Source organism: Aspergillus ruber (genome assembly GCF_000600275.1).
Source record: "Aspergillus ruber CBS 135680 unplaced genomic scaffold scaffold00044, whole genome shotgun sequence".
Lineage (NCBI taxonomy): Eukaryota > Fungi > Ascomycota > Eurotiomycetes > Eurotiales > Aspergillaceae > Aspergillus > Aspergillus ruber.
In genome coordinates, this window is record NW_024467340.1 from 68,770 (window position 1) to 90,585 (window position 21,816).

General features: G+C 49.2%; 9 protein-coding genes and 1 non-coding gene across 10 annotated transcripts; 5 read left to right on the forward strand and 5 right to left on the reverse strand.

Annotated features, from left to right (window-relative positions):
- Positions 1–3,434: 3,434 nt before the first annotated feature.
- EURHEDRAFT_466516 (GPR1/FUN34/YaaH-class plasma membrane protein) lies at positions 3,435–4,522 on the forward strand (the record flags this gene model as incomplete). Its single annotated transcript, XM_040785108.1, has 6 exons — positions 3,435–3,604; positions 3,670–3,759; positions 3,814–3,914; positions 3,974–4,096; positions 4,149–4,324; positions 4,382–4,522. The coding sequence occupies 6 exons, from the start codon at positions 3,435–3,437 to the stop codon at positions 4,520–4,522; spliced, it is 801 nt and encodes a 266-aa protein (XP_040634415.1).
- Positions 4,523–5,815: 1,293 nt separating this feature from the next.
- Positions 5,816–7,821, forward strand: EURHEDRAFT_488485 (dihydroxy-acid dehydratase). Its single transcript, XM_040785602.1, has 2 exons — positions 5,816–6,026; positions 6,098–7,821. Exons 1-2 carry the CDS (start codon positions 5,962–5,964, stop codon positions 7,812–7,814), a joined length of 1,782 nt encoding a protein of 593 aa, XP_040634416.1. The 5' UTR covers positions 5,816–5,961; the 3' UTR covers positions 7,815–7,821.
- A 120-nt stretch (positions 7,822–7,941) lies between these two features.
- EURHEDRAFT_284854 (putative GPI anchored protein) lies at positions 7,942–8,972 on the reverse strand. Its single transcript, XM_040778199.1, has 2 exons — positions 8,385–8,972; positions 7,942–8,338 (listed from the first exon to the last, which is right to left on the reverse strand). Exons 1-2 carry the CDS (start codon positions 8,860–8,862, stop codon positions 8,070–8,072), a joined length of 747 nt encoding a protein of 248 aa, XP_040634417.1. The 5' UTR covers positions 8,863–8,972; the 3' UTR covers positions 7,942–8,069.
- Positions 8,973–10,088: 1,116 nt separating this feature from the next.
- Positions 10,089–11,085, forward strand: EURHEDRAFT_466578 (putative aldo-keto reductase (AKR); the record flags this gene model as incomplete). Its single annotated transcript, XM_040785112.1, has 2 exons — positions 10,089–10,352; positions 10,405–11,085. 2 exons carry the CDS (start codon positions 10,089–10,091, stop codon positions 11,083–11,085), a joined length of 945 nt encoding a protein of 314 aa, XP_040634418.1.
- Positions 11,086–12,216: 1,131 nt separating this feature from the next.
- EURHEDRAFT_466545 (uncharacterized protein) lies at positions 12,217–14,752 on the forward strand (the record flags this gene model as incomplete). The annotated part of the gene is made up of 2 exons (XM_040785111.1): positions 12,217–12,716; positions 12,778–14,752. 2 exons carry the CDS (start codon positions 12,217–12,219, stop codon positions 14,750–14,752), a joined length of 2,475 nt encoding a protein of 824 aa, XP_040634419.1.
- On the forward strand, positions 14,645–15,316 carry EURHEDRAFT_284900 (uncharacterized protein). The gene is made up of 2 exons (XM_040778200.1): positions 14,645–14,690; positions 14,818–15,316. Exon 2 carries the CDS (start codon positions 14,928–14,930, stop codon positions 15,216–15,218), a length of 291 nt encoding a protein of 96 aa, XP_040634420.1. The 5' UTR covers positions 14,645–14,690; positions 14,818–14,927; the 3' UTR covers positions 15,219–15,316.
- Positions 15,317–16,327: 1,011 nt separating this feature from the next.
- On the reverse strand, positions 16,328–18,241 carry cwc27 (putative peptidyl-prolyl cis-trans isomerase). The gene has a single exon (XM_040783131.1). The coding sequence runs from the start codon at positions 18,014–18,016 to the stop codon at positions 16,379–16,381; it is 1,638 nt and encodes a 545-aa protein (XP_040634421.1). The 5' UTR covers positions 18,017–18,241; the 3' UTR covers positions 16,328–16,378.
- A 144-nt stretch (positions 18,242–18,385) lies between these two features.
- Positions 18,386–19,357, reverse strand: EURHEDRAFT_466492 (DUF3431 domain-containing protein; the record flags this gene model as incomplete). Its single annotated transcript, XM_040785104.1, has 3 exons — positions 18,386–18,440; positions 18,504–19,073; positions 19,134–19,357. 3 exons carry the CDS (start codon positions 19,355–19,357, stop codon positions 18,386–18,388), a joined length of 849 nt encoding a protein of 282 aa, XP_040634422.1.
- A 498-nt stretch (positions 19,358–19,855) lies between these two features.
- On the reverse strand, positions 19,856–21,229 carry EURHEDRAFT_381717 (phosphoglycerate mutase-like protein; the record flags this gene model as incomplete). The annotated part of the gene is made up of 1 exon (XM_040779440.1): positions 19,856–21,229. The coding sequence occupies one exon, from the start codon at positions 21,227–21,229 to the stop codon at positions 19,856–19,858; it is 1,374 nt and encodes a 457-aa protein (XP_040634423.1).
- Positions 21,230–21,703: 474 nt separating this feature from the next.
- EURHEDRAFT_t158 lies at positions 21,704–21,783 on the reverse strand. Its single transcript has one exon. It is a non-coding gene; the product is annotated as a tRNA-Glu (tRNA).
- Positions 21,784–21,816: the final 33 nt, after the last annotated feature.

Sequence of the window (21,816 nt, forward strand, 5' to 3'; positions counted from 1 at the left end):
AAAGTTTACGGCAAGGCCGTTGTTATTCTTGTGTTTGAGTGCTGGATACCCAGAGGTGGAGCGATAGATCTTAGATTCATTAGCGTATTAAAAAAATCATGCCAATTACGATGTTGTTACTGAATGCCAGAACGCTTTTATTAGTACACCCAGCCTTTTCGGCCGGGAATCAAAGTTGGTAGCCGCTGGTTTTCATTACATATTATCCCTCCCAAGTGCAACTGAGTTCTAGCAGAATTTTCATATATACTCACCAAGTAAACATGTTCGAAATCGACAGCCTTGACATCCATGTCATTGTCAATGACGAACTTGACCCCATCTCTCCGAGCCCTGCTGCTGCCGTGAAAGTTGCGAGTCGGTCTATGGGTATTTCTCTCGCTTTTCAGCTCGGAACGGTGGAGTGACTACGGAAATGCGCATGGAGGGCATTTGCTGTGCGGCTCATGGGATTTCTTTGCTTCTTGTGGGTTTTCTCTTTAGCCATGTTGTGAACTAACATATGTGCTTTTTTTCTGGACAGGCCGAAGGTTCTCCTTTTCCGTTTTAGTGTTCACTGGGCATGCTCTGAGCAGCCTGAGCTGATCACTGGGTAGAGACTGAGCAGAGGGTGAGTAACCTGACTACGGTAGCCTCAATAAACTCAACAAAGCGATGGCACCATCAATGGAACAGGGAATTGAGGTCATAGTTCCTTCTGCTCCGCTTCTTACCATGCCAACTTCTCCCCCGAGATAGTGGGCTAAGCTCCTATGAAGATTCAATTCACTCCAGAGATTACCCTATGTCTGGGGAGCGTGCTCTAGCTTTCAAGGGCAGAATCGGCCGTCTTAGGATCTAGTCTAGGACTCCTAGGAGCCTGAAATATACCAGGAGCAAGCAAGGCCATGCGGAAATACTAAGGGCATAGAACCAATTGCCACAAAGGCTTACTGCTTAGGATGACAACAGTAAATGATCCCTACTGGCAAAGCGTTATTAGTGTTCTTGCCTATCATCCAAATGTAGCGTCATATTTCTTCCTCACAACCGTGCTTTGTCTGGTTCCATGCTATTATAAGTCTATGAGAACTCATTATTCTTTCTTTTCTTCTTGTGTTGGCTTTTGATATAAATTACTTTATTAAGTGCCATTTTCTTAATCAAGTTTATTGCCCATATTGAGCTCAATAGCTATGACAGACCATATTCAATGGACTCGAGGCTCGTAGCTGTTTTTTGGTCTCTTGTCTCTATGAGTTCCCGAGGTAGTCCCCTTTCTATAAATTTTTCTAATCCTTTTCTCACCCCAAACTGTCTGTATGCGCAGGCCTTTTTGTTACAATCTCGAACAATATAAATTTATTGGTAGATTCTCCATCGAAATACTAACATGGAGAAGGAAAGAAAGAAGCTGGGCCTGCCAGCGCTGCGCTATCTAGTGTACAAAGGGGGTTCCTGCCCTATATCCAAACAGGCCAAAGTATACAAGCATCTTGCGTTGCTGTTGAATGCCCGCGCTCCGTTATACTAAGGCTTAAACGGGTCGTGATGCGCTAGATGGCGTGGTTTCCGAAACGGCGTGTGGATTTCGAGAAGGGGCACCAGGAAATGCGGGCCGACTGCGCTCTGACTGCAAAGACTTATAGGGAAGTTGTAGTGACCACTTCAATAAAATTTTCATCCACAGTCAGCTCCATAGCCGCGGCACGGTCCCATTTGTGGCTTTTGACTTCAGAATGTAATCGATTCTTTGTAAAATCAAAATAGCATTCTTCTAGTACTTGTTGGATACTTGATAAGACAGAATGCTGGGCACCATATGGAAAGTATGATGGATAGAGAGAATACATGGGTAATCTCGGTTCTAATGCAGGTATATTGCACATGAAGCATCACCCAAACCATTATTTCACTTTGCACACACGCTTTCCAATAGCTGAGAATCCAAAGTAGCCGATCTGCATTTCTTATCAAGTTGATCGACGGTTAAACTTATGTCCGTGCTTAATCCCGTGGAGGCGCCCTAGTGCTCCGACATAAGATCGTGTAAGTTCGAAGCCCCTATGATGGAATAACATCGTGCAAGTTATTCTTACCGAGGTCAAACAGGTCTAGTAACACTATAGATCAACAGGAGCATTTCCTCCCATGAGGGGCGGTTTTCAAAAAGACTAGATAGTGGCGAACGACCTCCACGACTCGATCTCAGAGTAGACTCGTGACGAAGAGGCAATGTTCCGTACAATCCATAAGAAAAGACAATATTTTCTCTTAATCCCTAAGTCATATTGACTACATAGTCAGGTTTCTATACACATCCTGGAACCTGTTAAAGCAAGAGCCAAGATCATACAGATAGGCCTGCAGGATCTGGGTAAATTGTGTGGTGGCCCGAGATGGAATCGGTAGCTGAGAAGATCTCGCCCGGCATGGAAAGCTAGAGATAATCCGTAGCTGGAAAGCTGGAAAACATGGCAGGCAGATGCCTGAAATAATTCTCGAGAAAGACCTGGGGGGTGCTAGGGTATCAGGAAATGCACGTGATGCGTGTTTATCGAATTCCCCAGACTTTAGAATATCCGCTAATAAACTCTTTTGTGGGGTATTGCGGGGTTTTGACCTTACTCAGACTCGATTTGTCGTTAATTCATTGGCACAACCAGTCGACCCGAGTAAAGGCAGCAGAACTCCGGCAACTTTCTCGGCACATCATGGACTTCGCCTGGCCCATGGACACCACAAGATCAGCACATTTCAAAGTCTTGCCTTCTGTGAATTGAGATTAGAGATTGAAGTATGCTAATAAAACGTTTTCCATAATGACCGTCATGGTACATCTTCATGTCACCTTCATGGCCTTACAAAACCCTTTCTTCAGGCTCTTCGGCTGAGTATATCGTTATTCTGGGATACCAACTCCAGTTCAATAGCAGTGATGTAAAGAAGAGATGGTCCATTTAGTGTTTTCTAAAGGCGCTTCGTTAAGCGATCTGCATTTACGTCTTTTGGGCAGATCGGAAGAGGTGACGACTGTTCAAAGGCGTATCGGAAGCTGCTTCGGCATACTGTGACGAAGATCTCCGCTTTCTGGGGAAATATTGGAGTCAACAAGGCTTGGCTTTATGAGCTTCGAATCCTGCATGGGCCATATGTCACCCCTTGTCCACTTGTTGATCAGGTTATGGCCAATGATTGCAGGCCATCGAATGAAGCGTATATGTGCCGATATTGCTTCCGATGGGGATTTAAGTTCTTGTAGCTTCTTGGTAGCTCCCCGTGGGGTTCAAACCCGGGGTTCCCCTGCTGTGTAACTATAAATTCAGGGTTCAGGGCCACTGGATTGAACGAGTTGCGATTAAATTTGTCCGTTCGTCTGATTTGAGCATTTGTTGTTTCTTTCTTTAAACTGCTCTCTATACAAAACAATGTCGGGAAGGATGGATGACGAAATCATGCGCGGCAATTCCAAAGCTTCGCACAGTGAGGTCGGAGCTATGCCTGCACTCACCCAGGTCCCTACCACGGTGACTCTGTCTGCAGAGCAGTTCGAGAAGCTCTACCTGAGTCCTATGATGCACCGCCAGCCGACTCTCGCAAAGAATCTAGGAAACCCTACTCCACTGTACGCAATTATTATCTCTCCCTTCCTCGAGAAAAAGCCATTATATATTAACTGTGCAACTCTAGGGGAATTGGAGCTTTCGTGCTTACAGCCACGCCACTTGCGTGTTGTTTGATGTCATGGAGAGGTGCCGGTGGAGGTGGTGCTGCATTCACGTAAGATACAACTTCGATAAACCATTGAGAGGGACATCGGCTTACATGTCGCAGTGGAGTCTTGGTCTTATTCGGTGGGCTCTTGCTGGTCCTGTCCTGTATTCTTGAATTTATCCTCGGGAATACATTCTCTTCGGTTGTGTTCGGTCACTTAGGTAAGCTGTCTTCCTCGATTGAATTGAACAAAATCGAACAGAGAATTAACTCAATATAGGTGCATTCTGCTTGGCTTTCGGTGCTAGCATGACCCCGGCGTTTAACTCTGCAGCTCCATACTCTCCAGATGGAACCGATACTTTGGCAGGCCTTCACAGTCCCGGATTTGTGAACACCTTCGGTATGCGTCCTTCCCTTGTATTATTTTACAGACTCTAACCCAGTTCGAATAGCATTCTTCTTCCTATTTATGGCGGTATTGATGTTGATCTATAGCGTCTGCGCAACTCGTACCAATTTGGTGTTTGTGCTGATCTTCGCGTCCCTGATCTTGGTGTTCTCGCTCTTGGCCGCCGCGTACTGGAAATTGGGCCTCGAAGATGCCGTTATGGGTAATCGCTTGACTGTGGTGAGTTTATAGCCATCACCAGTATCCTAATGCAGAAAATTAATCAAGGGACTCCAGGGCGCTGGCGCTGCTTTATTCGTGGCTACTATGTTAGGCTTCTATCTGTTGACGGCGCAGTTGCTTGACTCTGTTGGCTTCCCTCTCTCCTTGCCTATTGGAGATTTGAGCGGGGTTTGGGATCGCTCACGCAAACAGTAAGTTTTGTTGCTATCAATGGCGTCAAATGCATGTTCATCATCTGACAAACAGGAATAGCTCAGATCCAGAGCTAGGTTCTGATGACAACGGCAAGCTTTAGTCCTGCGATGCCTCGAATCTCTATAGATTAGGGCTATAATATGTCCTGTTGGCCATACCAGATGGCGGGGAGTAGCAGATGCTATTTTATAGGTGCAGAGGTGGTAATAATTCGCTCATGAGGCTGACCGCGCAATTAAAGGGTTCTTAATGTTTCAATGCAGTGATAATCTATTACATGAATAATATCTTTATCAACTTCTAGTAGTCGTCCACTTCCTGAAGATCCCAATCCAGCAGAAGCCGAAGGGATTGGGACGGTGAAGCCGGGAGAGCTTCAAGCGACCCTGGTACTGAAGAATGTTTAATATCGCTAAGCCTCCGTCAACAAGATAGGAGTGCAGCCGTCGTATAAGAGAACTTCACTATTCCATCACAGCAAACCCGTATCAAAAGCGATCCCCCGTGTTTCTGCTTCCCAAGGGGTCCTAGTCTATGACCATTACGACTACGGTATCTGTATCCGGTGGCTACACTTTGCGCGACTGGTTCAGACTATTTTCTATGATATTTTTACCACGGAAATCATTGCGATAGAAACCGGAGCACGGATATATAAGCCACCAAGATTTAGCTCTAAGAGGCATGGATCTCGTGGATGCTAAGGCTCATCCATGGCCAATTTGGGAGTGTACTCAGGGTATGCTAAGGCATGCGCAAATATACTTAGAAAAAGCGGCAAAGGCTGATCAATAAAAACAGAAAGAGAAAGACCAAAGGTGCCTAAATAATTACATATACTACGCACTCTTTGTCCACTTGGGCTAGTTTCTTCGAGGGGGAAGGAGAGACGAGTCCATTGTGCACGATCCATTGATTCATTTTCTTATGGAGTCGCAGCACAGGATATATCTGCGATTCGGTGCTACTCAGCGTTATTCTGAGACCCATGTTGAATATGGCAAAATGCAAAAAGACAGAAATTACAACAGTATTTTATCGATGGAATCACCCACTTTTCTCTCTATTTCTCTTTTGCTCGTTCTTTTGAGTTTCTTGAATTCTGCCTGAGGCACTATTTCGGAGTTGTGTCCCAACTCCGGGAGAACTATAGAACATCCTACAGGAGTACCAGAAATCATGCAGTGCTAATCACTGGTCCAGAATTGGTTATTATAGTCGGTCTACAATGCTCAGTATTAGCCTGCTACTATTGCTTCTCGTATTTTCAATTGACTCATTCTTTTTGGCCTTAAGAAGGCCCTCTGTTTCTCTCCTTTCATCTCCAGGACACATTCATCACTCTCCTCCCTTCTCCCTGAGCATACATCATATGTCATTGAGAATCTTTCGTTGGCAGTCATCTCAAATTTTTGACAATACATATACAATCGAAAATCATGGCCCTGGCGACCCTCCGGACAAGGGCTCTCCCGCGAGCACCATTTAAAAACCAATTCAGAGCGTGAGCATCCAAGGCAACAAAGAACTACTTGAACACAAGGTCCAGTGTCTAACTTGGTCATCTTTAAAAAGGCTTTCCACAACCCCCCACCGCCACGATGACACCCTCAACAAAGTCTCCTCCAAAATTACCCAACCCAAGTCCCAAGGCGCCTCCCAAGCAATGCTCTACGCAACCGGCCTCTCAGAATCCGACATGAAAAAGCCCCAAGTTGGTATATCCTCCGTCTGGTTCGAAGGAAACCCCTGTAACAAGCACCTCCTCGATTTATCCGGAAAAGTCCGTGACTCTGTCGCCCACGCGGGGTTGGTTCCCATGCGTTTTAACTCCGTTGGTGTGTCGGATGGAATTAGCATGGGGACGTCTGGGATGCGGTATAGTCTGCAGAGTCGAGAGATTATCGCCGATGGAATTGAGACGGTGATGAATGCGCAGTGGTATGATGCGAATATTTCGCTGCCGGGGTGTGATAAGAATATGCCCGGTGTGGTTATGGCCATGGGAAGGGTGAATAGGCCGAGTATTATGATTTATGGAGGGAGTATTAAACCCGGGTGCAGTGCGAAGGGGAAGCAGTTGGATCTTGTGAGTGCTTTCCAATCGTATGGGCAGTATATCACGAGCGAGATCGATGAGAAGGAACGGTTTGACATCATCCGCAATGCGTGTCCCGGGGCTGGTGCTTGCGGGGGTATGTATACGGCAAATACGCTCGCAACGGCGATTGAGACGATGGGTTTGACGGTCCCGGGAAGCAGTAGCTGTCCAGCTGAGGACGGGAGGAAGCAAGCTGAGTGTGAGGATATTGGGGAGACGGTCAAGAATCTTCTAAAAGAAGACATCCGTCCCCGCGACATCCTAACCCGTCAAGCATTCGAGAATGCAATGATCGTCGTGAACATCCTAGGAGGCAGCACAAACGCCGTTCTCCACCTAATCGCCATGGCCGACGCCGTAGGCATAAAGTTAACAATTGACGACTTCCAAGCCGTATCCGACAAAACACCTTTCTTAGCAGACCTCAAGCCCTCCGGCAAACACGTCATGCACGACCTGTACAAAATCGGTGGCACACCCGCGCTCCTCAAATTCCTCCTCAAGGAAAACTTAATCGACGGCTCTGGAATTACCGTCACTGGCAAAACAATGAAACAAAACGTCTCCTCATGGCCAGACTTCCCACAAGAACAACCCATCATCCGCCCCCTAACCAACCCCATCAAACCATCCGGCCATCTCCAGATCCTGCGCGGCTCACTGGCCCCGGGGGGCTCGGTGGGGAAAATCACTGGCAAAGAAGGCCTCCGCTTCGAAGGCACGGCCAAATGCTACGACTACGAAGACGCATTCATAGAGGCGCTCGAGCGCGGGGACATTAAAAAAGGTGAGAAAACAGTCGTCATTATCCGCTATGAGGGCCCCAAGGGCGGGCCCGGGATGCCGGAGATGCTCAAACCTAGTGCGGCAATTATGGGTGCAGGATTGGGGAATGATGTTGCTTTGATTACGGATGGGCGGTTTTCGGGTGGGAGCCATGGGTTTTTGATCGGGCATGTTGTTCCTGAGGCGATAGAAGGGGGGCCTATTGGGCTGGCGAGGGATGGGGATCGGGTCATTATTGATGCGGAGGAGAGGGTTGTTGATTTGGTTGTTGGGGAGGGGGAGATGGAGAGGAGAAAGGGGGAGTGGAGGGCACCGGAGGGAAGGGCTAGGAAGGGGACTTTGAAAAAGTATGCGTTGTTGGTTAGCGATGCTAGTCACGGGTGTGTTACTGATGGGCCGATTTAGTGAACCCTAGGCAATTGTAGTAACGTTATAGCATCGCATTCAAAATAAATAAGGCTATTTTCAAACGAACGAACGTCAGATCTAACCACCATGGTATACCAAATCAACCAACAGGATATCAGAAGATAAACGAAAGACCATGTCATGGCAAACATAACTTATCATCAAACATAACTTTCACCCTCATTTCATAACACATTCGCTCATATCGCCAACTATAGTACCAACCGTACTCATTCAACCATAACCTCCAACTTACAGCCAAACCAACCCAATCAATCCCACGACGGCAGCCAAACTTGCAGCCCTTGGAACCCCCTGAGCCGACGCCGCATTCGTGTCATTGTCAGTAGAACCAGAGCCCGAGCCCGACCTAGAACCAGAGGCAGAGCTAGAGCTAGAACCAGTAGCAGTTGCAGAAGTACTCGGGATCAGGGTCGATGCGGCACTGATGGCGGAGGTAGTGGCGGTTGGGTTGTAGCTGGTGGTTGTGAAGGAGCAGGCGCGGAGGATGTCGTTGGCATCTAGGTGTGTTAGTTGGGTATGATGGAGGGGGTAGGGTTTTCTTACCGTTGTCGTGGGGGTCGTCGCGCTTGGACTTGTGGATAGATCGCTTAATTGAGCGCTTGGTGCGGGAGTCGCGGTCGTTGTCATTGTCGCGATCAGTGTCCCGGTCATTGTCCCGGTCATTATCGCGGTCGTTGTCTCCATCATTATCATCATCTCGGTCATTGTCGCGGTCATAATCGTCGTCGTCGTCATCATCATCATCATCATCATCATCATCGTGCTTGGTCTCGTTCCGATACTGCGAGATACAAGCCTCACACAACGGAACCAGCGTTGGCGCCTGCTGCCACTCGCAAATGCACTTTGTTTCCGCTGAGTCACTGTCATGCATCGCGTCGCATTTGTGCGAGATGCCGACTACGGGGCCGCAGACTTGCCAGCAGCGGTTGGGGACGTCGTCGCTGTCGAGGGTGTTGGCTAGGGCCAGGCTGCTGGTGAGCAGGGCGCTGGAGAGGAGGACGAGGCTTTTGATTTGCATGGTAATGGTTGTTGACTGCGAGGCAGTTGTAGTGATGAGAGGGATTGGTATCGTCGATGATGATACTGAACTCGTGCGGCGAGGGCTATTTATGTCCTTGTCCTCGTACTCGTGATGTTTCTATATTTACCTCCGTCAAACCATACATCCTATTTCCTCCGTTATACCAAGTACAGACTCTCGACATCAAGTCAAGTATAGCAACCAACCCACCAACCCACTAAACCAAGATAACCAAGTGCCAAAAACGTGGTATACCAATCCCAGGACAACAAACAACGCTGCCTAGCATACATCTCGCTACTGTCATGCCCATCATTGCTGCATTTGTGAGGAATGCGGAGAATACTTTGCCGAAATCGAAGCTGCATGCCGCTTGGACCCTGGACCCTGCCGTTGGGTTTTGCCGATTAGGGTATGCTGTATGTGTGGACGGAGATGTTCCGTGATATGTACGTACTTGGTTTTGAGGTTGATGGTATGAATAGAATAAGATGTACGAATATTCACCTTGCATTATAGTTATAAGATTTGCTCTTACCAACCCGCGTTGGTGCTCTATGTCCAATATCCGACAGTACTCCGTACAAGTACGCCGAAATAGAACGTGCAGTATCCCACCCTCGTCCAACTCCTCCAAATATCACTTACCTTATCACAAAGCTCGCTTATCACAAACTCGCTAGTTAGCATGTCGATCCCATGCCCAGAAAAAAATCTACTTAGGTTATTGCATGTACTCCACCCGCCAAATCGCAGATGCTGGTTTGCCGGCGAGCTGCACAGCCTCACTATATTTAGATCCGAATTCAGATATGTCAAACGTCGGTATACCATGAAGACCCTGGTACTCTTTTGTTTGCTGGGCCAGTTAAAGAGGTGAAAAGTGTGTTGCCTTGTTGTGGGATGGGATGGTAGAGATTCTAATTTGGTCGGTGGGTGCAGGGTCGGAGGATATACCCGCTGTGTGCATTAATTGTATCGCGATGTTGAGTGGAGATTGCCGATATACTGGTAGTGCTTCTCTTAGGACGACTACTTTTGGTATTTTTTGTAGTGCAAAGTAGTACATACTCCGTACATGCATAGATAGGGTGTTGTGGTTAAAAATAGACCTGCAGTGCTTAGGTCAGGATGAGGTCAAGCCTCCACTCTCTTAACCTCACCTCATAGTATACCACCACCACTACATTCTCAAGCACAAACACTTGTAAAACCAAACAGCAATGGCTCGTGCAATTGGCAAAATGTCCTGGGAAAAATACGCTCTACGCCCAGTCCAAAACGCACCCCCGGCCACACTTCCCGCCTTCATCTACGGTACGGCCTGGAAGAAAGACCGCACGGCGGATCTAGTCCATCAGGCCCTGCAAGCTGGGTTCCGTGCGGTGGATACGGCTGCCCAACCGAAGCATTACCGGGAGGATTTGGTGGGAGAAGGCATCCGTAGAGCTATTCAGGACGGCTCAGTCCGACGAGAGGACCTGCACGTGGGTGTCCATTTTTAGAACTGATCTTGGTACTGTGCTAATTGGCGGTTAGATTCAAACCAAGTTTACTTCGGTGCAGGGACAGGATCCCGATAATATGCCATATGATCCTAGAGCTTCGGTGACGGAGCAGGTGCATGCGTCTATCAAGTCCTCGCTGCATAATCTTCGTCCGTCAGCGAGACCGGAGGGCACGGACGATGCGTACATTGACATGCTCGTTTTGCATTCTCCCCTGTCGACGTTGGCGCAAACTGTTGAGACCTGGAAGGCGTTCGAATCCTACGTCCCCCATCGCATCCGCAATCTAGGTATCTCAAACTGTACCTTACCCGTGCTCAAAGAACTTTCGTCCCAGGTCAACGTACCACCAGCAGTTGTGCAGAACCGGTTCTACAGCATGACGGGATTCGACGTCCCGTTGCGCGCGTTCTGTCGGGAAAATGACATCCTCTATCAGAGTTTCTGGACTCTAACCGCCAATCCGGAACTCGCTCGCAGCAACCCCGTCCAGCAACTTGCCTTGCAGGCCAAGATCAGCCCGGCTGCCGCTTTGTACTGTCTGGTTCTGGGTCTAGGGAAGACCACGCTGCTGAACGGGACGACGAACAAGGATCGCATGGCTGAGGATCTGGTTGCACCGCAGCAGGTCGAGAGGTTCATCGAGGAACAGCCTGCCCTGTGGTCCAAGATCATTGAAGGCTTCCAGGCGCTGGTTGGAGACTCTTCGTGATACCGCTCCTTTCACCGGTCTTGAACTTAGGGGAATATCTGCCCGGCATCAGTCCCCTATATTCAGCGCCGTGTATTTTGTTGGCGGTCAAAGAATTCTGTTGCTTCGAAGCGCAAAGACCTGAGTCGAAGCTCAGAGAAGTTTCTAGAAGACTAGAAGTCTAGCACCAGACCACGTTGTTGGTTCATCTGCCACCAGATACCGGCGCGTCGGAAGAACCAAGAGTCGAGAAAAAAGTCAATTGTAGATAAAGTACGCTTGGTGTGAGAAGTAGTACCCTTTAGAGGTACATGTAAATAGTTGTTGATTCCTTTCAGATAAAAATTGCCGGAAATAGGAGCTTCCTTTTTCCGCTATATTCACGTGATTTCGAATTAACGTGCTGAGTCGGCACTACAGCCAATCAACGATCGTGGAGGGGCTGGACTCAATCCAGCATCACTCTTTTTTTTTTGCAAGTCGCTGAGTCAATTCGCTGCGAGAAGGACTCATTCTCCTGTCGCTGGTCTTGCTGCAATTGTCTTCAGCATATTTCTCTTAGTTTCCGTTGTTCTGCTGTGTCGCTTTTCACCTGTACAGAGCAAACATCACCACTCCCGCCGCCGCCTTTGAATGAGAACTCGCCTCCACCTTAAAACCATTGGCTACGACAACCTTCGCCCCCAGGTGAGCAGCATTTCTTACTGCCTGGACAAGAAGAACATAAAGTCTTGTTCGACAACTCCTGTTGTTTATTGCGTCTGTCACTGTTTGTTTCTCAACGGCCAGCGCCTGTCGCGCCTGTCGCGTCTCCGCTTTGGCAGTTCTACCATTGCGCCGTCCCGCAACACTACTCTTGCTGGTGCTCTACTCGAGGCCCAGGCCTTTAGCTCTCCTATACCTCTTGAAGACGACGCTTTACGATAGTTTGCTGTTGCAATACATTGTTTCTTTTTGGTTCTTGCTTTCCTGATACCACTGTGCTATCATACCCTCACTTCTGCTTAGCCGTTATATTTTTTTCGCGGAGAAGCGACGACGGCTCTATCTTTGACCGTGATTCCATCGGGGGTCTCTCACTTTTTTGAAGCAGCATAACTCGCGTCCGAGTCTGAACCTGCTTCTTAATCCCACCCGTAGGGCACGAACGTGATGAGTCCCCAAGGCATAAGCCGCAAACGACCAGCGCCAGGCGCATCCCCCATCGTCCATCCACAACCACCTCCTCCTATGGGTGCCGTCCAGAACTACCCTCCCAACCCTGGCGCTCAACTCTCAAACGATCAATTTTTACAATGGGGTCAAAATACGGCGCCCAATGTGGTCAACCAGCCTGCGCATTATCCCGACCCTGCTGCTGCCGCTGCCACTGCTTATAACCCCGCCGCGTTCGCTCCAGGCCAAGATATCTCTGCTCCCACAGCGCCCGCGTCCAGTCAGCTTGCACGAAGACCGACACCGAATCAGCTTGTCAGCAGAAACCGTGGGTATGAACAGTCTCCGACGGTCACGACGGAGAACGGTGGTGGTAATGGGGAATTGGGCGGTTGGGGCGACAGCTTAGATGAACTTTACCGGAAGGCGTCAATTGCGAAGAGGGACGCCCAGGCAAAGAGGAAACAGATCCCTCCGTTTGTCCAGAAGCTCAGCAGGTATTTCTCTCCCTCTATGATTTGTGGCCTAGGTCAAGTACTAAATGGTAAAATCTTACAGCTTCCTTGATGAATCTAAAAATACCGAACTGATTCGATGGTCTGACGATGGAAACTCGTTTATTGTCTTGGATGAAGATGAATTTGCGCGGACCCTGATTCCCGAACTCTTTAAACACAACAATTACGCCTCCTTTGTTCGCCAATTGAACATGTACGGATTCCATAAGAAAGTTGGATTGTCGGATAACTCGATGCGCGCCAGCGAACGGAAAAATAAAAGCCCCAGCGAATACGCAAACCCGTACTTCAAGCGTGGTCATCCGGACCTGTTATGGTTGATTCAGAAGCCCAAGAACTCTGCGGGACAAGGGAGCAAAGCAGTGAAAGGTACAGCTCGCGTTCGGACCGAAGATGCCGAGGATTACGAAGAGGACTACGGTGATGAGGGCAGCAATGTTTCTCGTGATGATCGGAATCGCTCGCGGACCCAACTCTCGTTGATTACCAATAACAATATGCCACAAGATCAATTCGCCGGTGTCTATCGCGAATTACAAGCCATCCGTTCGCAACAACAGATTATCTCCAATACAATCACGAAACTCCGACGGGAACACGAACAGCTATATGCGCAAGCCGCGAACTTCCAGGAACAGCATACACGCCACGAAAATTCTATTAATGCCATCTTAACCTTCTTAGCAACAGTCTACAATCGGAGTTTACAAGGACAAGAAGGGCCGCAAAATCTCGCCAACTCATTCGCTGGGGCTATTTCGCAGGACCAAGGAGGGAGTGGTAGTGTTGTTGATGTGGGGGATGACTTTGCCTTCGACGCGTTGGGAAACATGGGTAGTCCTGGAGGGCAGAGATCGGTGAAGAAGCAACCACTGTTATTGAAGGCACCTCCACCCGCACAAAGAGACAGCCGTGCAGCGACCCTCTCGCCTGCCTCCAGTGCATATGATCAACGACAAACACGGAACCATAGCCGACAACCAAGTAGCACAAGGCCGGGCCATGTGGAAGAAGTCTTTGACATTAGCCCTCGACCGAGAGATCCAACACCGGCCCAACACCAAGAATTCCCTCAACGTGACATTATGTCCGTCATTCAAAATTCAAATGCCCGTGGCGGGGTCCCGACAAGTTTTGCAGAGTTCCCGAACGTATTATCGTCACTCGAAACGTCCGGTGGCAATGTGCCATTGACCCCGAACCAGCGTGCCGATATGCTTCGACTGATGGCTAACGAGACAAACACGGCCGATCCAAACGTGTCTGCCACGAATAACAACGCTCTCATCACACCCAATCCCCCACCTATGCCGCAAAATTACTCGGGCCGTCTGGCCAGCACCCGCGCTGAAATCGACAACCTCGCAAAAATGCAAGCCGAACAAGACCGCTCCGTGCAGAACCTAACTAACCTCCTACAACCGCTCAGCCCAACTGGTAATATTCCCGGGATAGGGCATGAAAATGGAAGCGTGCCCCCTCCCCCGCTTGACCTTGACCAGATCTTCAGCAACGATTACTTCACCGATGTTGGAGATCTCGAGCATAATAGAGCCAATCTCCAGTTTAACGACCAGGCTAACGCTGCTCCGGAGGGCACGCTCGACACAGATGCCAATACCGGAACAGACGATGGTACGATGAAAGATGCTAACGATCTCTTCGATTTTGACCAACTTCCGACTGACGGTGACTTTTTCGAGGGATCAAACCAGCATCAACAGAGTCCCAATTTCTTCAATGGATTTGATGCGGGTTATGGCAATGACCCCGGCATCGGTGTCGATGCAAGTCACAACGCCGGCAATGGCGTAAATCACCACAATCACAATAACAGCCACAACCACAACAACACCGACCTTGATTCAAACAGAGTTATCGAAACTCTCACAGATAGCGAAGGCACGAGCCCAGCTAACACTGTGGATGATCACACTTCCCAATACCATGGAGGTAATGACCCTCAAGGGGACGACGGAGGTGGCGGTGGTGCCAAGCGGCGCAGAAGGGCGTGATTTCTTTTCTTCTTGCTACTTATGATTACTTGGCTTTATTATGAAGTGACTAACGTTAATGCAAGAGAAGGGAAAAGAGCGGGATTCAAAAAAGTAAATAATCAGATTCCGTACGACTTCGAATGAACCTTGCTCTCTTGTCTCTTACAATCACCATATCTTTTGACTTGGCTTGATGACTTTGCACGAAAACGATTGCAGCCTCTCCTCTCTCATCTCTACTCGCTACATCCCTTTTCATTTGAGTTTTTTGCTTCTCATCATTCATCTGGTCCCCGCAATGCGACTCGTCGAGCACTTTTCGACAGATCGCGACCACGAGTGGACCGATGTCGATGACGATACCAATGTTGACCAATATTCGCAAATACCGTCTGCTTTCGATTGCTTGTCGATATACGAGAGGATTGCGGTGCTTGACTGTCGGGTGGCAGGGAGTCCGGGGACGGAGGAAAAAATCGTATAAAAAGACGATGAAGGATGAATATTTCAGACAATTGAATGAGATGTTGTTTGTTCTTTTAGCTTTTAGATACCTTTTATTTTATTTCATGTATCTCCCTCTCTTTCTCCATCAGTTCGGCTCTAGCAAATTAGGGCACAGTAAAAGATGTATAGTAAGAGTTATGGCATGCCTTGTAGATTTCCCATAACCTGCAGACATCGTATTCACTAAAACTGCTCCGTAACTTCTCAAGGAAGCTAAATCCATTCACTTTCCACATACAATCAACCCAATCATTCTCACGATCATCCTGTTTTCAACATGAGAGAACCTACATCTTCAGCTTTATCTCTTCATGCAATACAAAGGTTGGGATAATAAAAATACGCCTATCAGAAACCTACGTTCATCACACATCCACAGCCCTACGCCAAAAACCAGCGCGTTTTTCCAGAACTCGGAACAGATCAAAGACGATGAACACGCAAACCAATCCACCGTGGTCCTCAACCTAGTTCTAACCAAGAAGCAATCCTTGTTGGGTGGCGTCACTTCAGAACCATATCCGAAGGATGGATTATCATGCATAATAAGTGGCTCTGAGCCCTCGCCCAATTTTGGGATCTGATAGTCAGCCAATCGTCAAGTATTGATTAGGGTTGTATTGTTATTCTAATATAATTCCTTTTTCCTAGCTCTCTTCCTCATATAGTCTAAAACATACGTCTACAAAATGAAAGCATCTCCAGACCCAAATATAACCACCTCCCACCCCAAAACTACATAACCCACCCCTACACAACCCTGCAATCCCTCCACCACACAGTTACCACCCTATCCAAGCACTTAACCTCCCCCGGAAGAGTTGTAAGAGTCGTTATGCTTTTGGTTGTTGATAGGAGCCGTGCGGCGATTGCGTTGGAAAAGTGGCAGCTGAGATTGCTTGAGAAACAGCCGTATGCTGCCCAAACGGTTAGGGCCATGGCATCTAGTGTAACTGGGGATCTACCGTTGGTGGTCGGTTCAGGGGCATTGTTTGATCGGGATATTTTGAAGGGAGGATGTTGTCCTTGATGTGCAGACGCTGGTTGATACTTGTGCGGGTTATTTAAGTTGGGACATCGATTATACTTTCTATTGCTACAAAATAGGACTATCTATAAGTACTCCCTTTAGTGATACTATCTCCCTCGCCCCCACTCCAAATCCCCAGCTTTCTCCTTCTTCCTCTCTCGCTCCCGATCCCTCGCCAACCCCTTCTTCCCTCCACCCTTCCTTCCAACGATCTCCTTCTCGCGCTCCCGCGGATCGATAACCATAAGCGAGTCCACGTCATCAGGATGTTCGCGCTTCCACTTCGCGTCCTTGCCCATCGTATCTTTGCCAAAGCGAAGTTGGTGCGATAACCAGCCTTCTTCGCCTTTGTCGGCTTCGGCGTCATCCTCGTTAGTGGCTGAAGGGTCATCCCAGGATTTGCAGGATTGGCAGTTTGCGATGAAATGGAGGTCGCAGAGTTGAGCTTCATCGTCTTCAGGTTCAGCTGTTGATTCAGGCTCGTGTTCGGGTTTGCGGGTCTTGGTGATGTTGTCGCGCTTGTGTGGTTTGGTGGTAGAGTCTGCGTTTTCAAGCTTGGCTTTAAAGGCGTTAAAGATTTTGAGTGTTTCGTCTTCAGCTGTGCTGCTGAATCCTGCTACGCCATTTGTGCCACTTCCAACAGCGCCGGGTGGTAGCCTCTTGCGGCCTCGGATGGAGGTCTCGGGGATCATGGCTTCCAGGGCGGATTTCTTGGGACCCTCGACTGGCCCTGTCGTGGCTGTCCGGCGCATAGAAGCCTTGAGATTCTCAATCTCCACTTTCGTACGGTCGAGCTTGGATGCCTTTGCCGGAGGCTCTGGTGCTGGTGAACGGTCTGGTGATTCTGGATCAGGGAGCGGGATTTGAGTCGCTGGGTCTGGCTGTTTCTTTTCCGGCACAGGACGCTTAGGTGAAGGTGAACGAGGCCGTTTCCTTGTCTGCGCCTCCGGTCTCTGACTTGTCTCGTCCGCCCCAGGAAGCCTTGTATCCGTAACAAGCTTCGGATTGAATTTCGGCTTCGCAGGCCGTACAGGGAGTTCCTCATCGCCCTCCTCACCTCCAAAACTTAACAACGTCTTACCCCCCTTACCACCCTTCTTCTTCTTTTTCGCCGCAGGCTTCCCCTCCTCTTTCGAAGGCGCAACAGTAACCTGCCTCTTCACCACTTTCCCAGCAAACGGCCCCAACTCCCCAACCTCACACCCAGTAACCTTAACCGGATAAACCGGCCTCTCCGTGCCCTCCACCCTCTCCGCCTCCGCAATCTTCAACACATTAAAAATACAGTCCCCCTCTATCCTCCCAAAAAGCGTACACTGCCCATTCAACTCCCTCTCCGTATTCCCCAGCGTGATGAAGAACTGACTCCCATACGTCCCGTCCTCGCTCTTCGCCATCCCCACCAGTCCGCGCCGATTATAACGTAACCGACTGTGCAATTCATCACGAAGCACGATTTTCTCGTTCGGGTCACGCGCGTCAGGATCCGTTTCGAATTCCGGGTACTCGTAGATGGAGGTGCCGCCGGAGCCGGTACCTGTGGGGTCACCGCCTTGGATGATGAAATCCGGGTCGATACGGTGGAAGATTGTTCCAGCGTAGTAGTTGTCTGTGCAGTGTTGGAGGAAGTTGCGGGAGGTGTACGGGGTTTGGGAGGCGAAGAGGGAGATGTGGAGGGGGCCGAAGGTTGTGTGGAGAGTTGCGGAGGCAGTTGGGTTAGGTTCTGTTGAGTAGTGGGCAGACATGACGGCAGATAAGGAGTAAAGTGCGAAGGCTAATGGAAGAGTAGAGCAGTTGCGGATGTTGTGCCTTTGGTGTCTTGTTTTTGTTATGGCGCGTGAGGGTGTCCGCGGAAAGACGAGGTCGTGGCTTCAATTTCAATTTTCGGGTAAATCAACAAATGCAATCGTAATGCAATTTATTTCGCTTCTTTCAAAATGTCGCGCAAAAGCGCTGGTGTAGTGTAGGTGTGAGAATCGCGGCGGAGTTTGAAGTTTTGAGCTCTTTTGGGTAAAGGCGGTTCCGTGATGTCACTTGAGCTTCTCTTCTATACAACTCAATTACATGCAATTTTTACAGTTATACAACTCTCTATACTATACAATAAAAGGGTATCAATAATCCGAAACACCGTAAACATCGCGATAACACTGCACCGTGTCGGGACAACTATCCTCATTAGCATCTCACTCAAGCAAACCAAGCACAGGGAGAAGAGCAGGGGGAACTCACTAAACAGCCTCTTTCCCAAAAATAACATGCCACAAATACTCAAACACCCTCCCACTGATCTCATCTGCCAGCTCCGTCTCCATCAACCACGAGTGAAACCACTCATACTCCCCATACCCCCGCTTAAGCACCTGCTCCCTCGACACCGCAAACTGCGCACAACAAGCAGCCCCCACAACCTCCGGTACATTAGTATTGTTAAACAGCTGTTCCCACGCACTCCCAAACACATACTCCGGTCCGCGCATGGGATCCGGCGGGTTACGCAGGGGTAGGAGTTCGTTCGGACAGCCCGGGTACGGGTTACAGCGCATGTTGACGTAGCCGTTGCGCTGGACGAAGTCGGTTTGCAGGCGTTGGGCGGTTATGGGGTTTGAGTGCGTGTCGAATTCGGTGTGCCAGGCTACTGGGTAGCCGTCGCGGTGGCTGTGGAGGAAGACGATTGTGGAGGGGAGGGCGTGGTAGTTGTCAAGGATGTATTGGAGGTAGGCGTTGGCTTCGTGGCCTTTGTTTTTGGGAACGGTTAGGGGGGCGGTTGGGTCGTCGACTGTGTAGATGGCGTGCTGCCAGCTGCTCATCTTCATTAGTATGCCGGGGTAATGTTTCTTTCTTGGTGGAAGGGGGGAGTACTCGTCGAGGTCCTCGATCACCCAATCCGTATTCTCATGCTTCAATTTACCCACCACAACCACACGATCTGGTTTCTCAGGCGTGGCCGAAGCAGTCCCATTCCTCACATCCACAGGCGCAGTTTGCAACCCATTATTCCAAAGCGACACCAACGTCGACCGAAACCACAGTATCGATATCAAGAGTATAAAAGCCAGCCCCAGCCGCAAAGAAGTCCTGGTCATTGTGTATATCTAGTGTCTCATTGCAGGATTGACAGATAGATGTCTCCTATTCAAATACCCCGTACGATATTCCAGTGACCCGAGAAGGCTGACCTCCAGAATCCGCCCGCTATGGAAAATTCCTGGTTGATCCCACTCGCACGCGTCATGGATGGGGCGCTACGGGATAGGATTGCGCTATTGGGTAAATCCACCATGGATCAGGCATTTGTTGGTTGTAGCTATGCTGGTCATGTTGTCATTGACATTGTCCATTCACAGCATGTCCAAAATATAGAGCACATACATAGTAGTACACTGGTGAGCATTAACCCCTGACAGAAACTACTGGGGATCGGATAAAAAAAGATGAACGGTGGCAGCCAAGTTTAATTACCGAGTGGCCAATCATACTGCTTATGTTTGGTTAGGGCCAAGTCTATCTGAACTCCGCTCCACGTGACATTGAATCATTACTCGTAATGCTCAGTTTTCATACTTCACTCCAACAGGAAACCGCTAAGGTGTCTTGTCCGTTACATGCTCACTGCTAATCTCGGACCCAGGATCTGCCTTTCCCCTCTTGGCAATCGTGAATCCACCCACAAGGAAGAACAACGCCTCGAGGATCAGAATCACTCCGAGCGTCACCATAGCTCCCACAACACCAGCCACGGTCTTGGACATACCGCCGGAGGTACCGGTAGACTGGACAGACGCAGCAGGACACTGGCTGTCGGTGTTCCCGCAAGCCTGGCACCACTGGTCCTGAGTAGTGACGGCGATCTTCTTGGTCTGCTCGACAAAGTCAGTCCATGGGAGGACGATGCTGGATTGTCCAAACAATGGATACTGATCAGGTGTCGATGATCCGGTGATGGTTCCGTTGTGGAAAATGAACCGCACGCTGATTTCAGACTCGGCCGGGAAAGCGTCAGAGGTTGAGTTGGTCACCAGCTCCCAGGCCATCGACGAGGCGTAGTCGGGGATTCCGGTGAAGTTGACGTTCACGGAGGGTAATTGTGCAAGGCCGAAGTAGGACATGAATGTGCCATAGGAGCCGAACTGGATGTTCAACTTGGATTTCCCCTGAGAAGTGACAATATCCTCGAGTCCTTCCAACACTTCGCCGGCAAGACTCATGCCTTCAATGGCCCGGATTTCATCAGATGAGTTGTACGCCAGGTTGTACTCAGACGTACTAGCCAACGTCAAGAGCTGGTCATAAACCCCATCCGTCAACATCTCCAGCGCCGGAAACTCACTGCTGGAGTTGTGAATCCGCGCGACATTGAGATAATCAAAGATCTTATACGCATTCTTAAACGACACCTGCGCCTCATCAAAAGTATTGTTCAACATCGGTGATAACGACGTGTAGAAATCCTTGGTCGACTGCAGCAGATCGTCATAGAGAGCTGAGCTGTAAAATCCCTTACTACTAGCCGTCGCAGCCTCACACCCACTCGCCTTCTGCAACCACGTCGAATCCTCACTATTCGTCCCCGAGCTCACAGTCCCCAACGGAATCAACTGATACCCGTTCAACGGCGAATGCACAGTCGTGGTATTCCGCAACGTCTCATTCGCAGAGTTGCCAACGGGCGGATACACACCCTGCAGGAATCCCGTAGCTGAATTCTGGAGGACCTCGTCTGAGGGCGTGGAGGCGGTGATTTGCTTCGTGTTGACGGTTGGTTCGCTGATGCCTGCGATTTGTAGTGGCGAAGAGGGCGAAATATAGCGCGTGTGGTAGTAGCTGCCCGTCAGGTAGACCTCCTTGTAGCCCAGGTCTGTAAGGTGGGTGTTGCCCAGGGCTTTGGCAGTCCGATCGCCGTGGCGCGCGAAGATGTATGCTCCTAGCACTTTCTCGGCGAGTGCGGGGTGGGCCATTGGGGCCAGTAGGGCCAGTAGAAGGCTAGAGGACCACATAGTGAGTAGCACTGCACTGACAGTCAGGGTGTGGAAAGCAGTATAGAACCGGGAATTGAGTTGACTTGTGAGGGGTTCGGCCTTAAATAACAAACTCAATGGTGGTGACTGTCATAATGACTTTTACAAATGGATCCGCGGAAATGTTAGTCAATTGAGGGGTCTTTTGCTCTAGACCCTGCATTTCGGAGCAGGGAAGGGTCTCTAGTGGTCAATTCATTTAGCAATGGTTATCTTCAACTGTTAAGATATATATCCCGATGCAGCCAAGACGGCGGGATCGGAGAGTGCCGCTTGATAAATAAGGCTAGACATGGATATTGAATACGTTACGATTTACAGTCGTTTGCATTATGATTAAGAAGAGAAAAGAAAGAAAAAGGTGAAAATCGAGGAGTAGACGGAGTTCAGCCAAAAAAAAAGACAAAAAAGAAATTCCGATGCGGGGAATCGAACCCCGATCTGCTCGGATCTGTAATGAAAACGAGCGATGCTAGCCGTTACACCACATCGGATTGTTGAAAGAATGTATAACATAATGGTACATA

What these genes read in the sequence shown, in the direction of transcription:
- EURHEDRAFT_488485 (XM_040785602.1), top strand. Translation starts at nt 5,962, where the DNA reads ATGGCCCTGGCGACCCTCCGGACAAGGGCTCTCCCGCGAGCACCATTT. An exon ending in TTTAAAAACCAATTCAGAGC is followed by an intron (nt 6,027 to 6,097) that starts GTGAGCATCCAA and finishes ATCTTTAAAAAG; the next exon opens with GCTTTCCACAACCCCCCACC.
- EURHEDRAFT_284854 (XM_040778199.1), bottom strand. Translation starts at nt 8,862, where the DNA reads ATGCAAATCAAAAGCCTCGTCCTCCTCTCCAGCGCCCTGCTCACCAGC. An exon ending in CGACGACCCCCACGACAACG is followed by an intron (nt 8,339 to 8,384) that starts GTAAGAAAACCC and finishes TAACACACCTAG; the next exon opens with ATGCCAACGACATCCTCCGC.
- EURHEDRAFT_284900 (XM_040778200.1), top strand. Translation starts at nt 14,928, where the DNA reads ATGACTTTGCACGAAAACGATTGCAGCCTCTCCTCTCTCATCTCTACT.
- cwc27 (XM_040783131.1), bottom strand. Translation starts at nt 18,016, where the DNA reads ATGTCTGCCCACTACTCAACAGAACCTAACCCAACTGCCTCCGCAACT.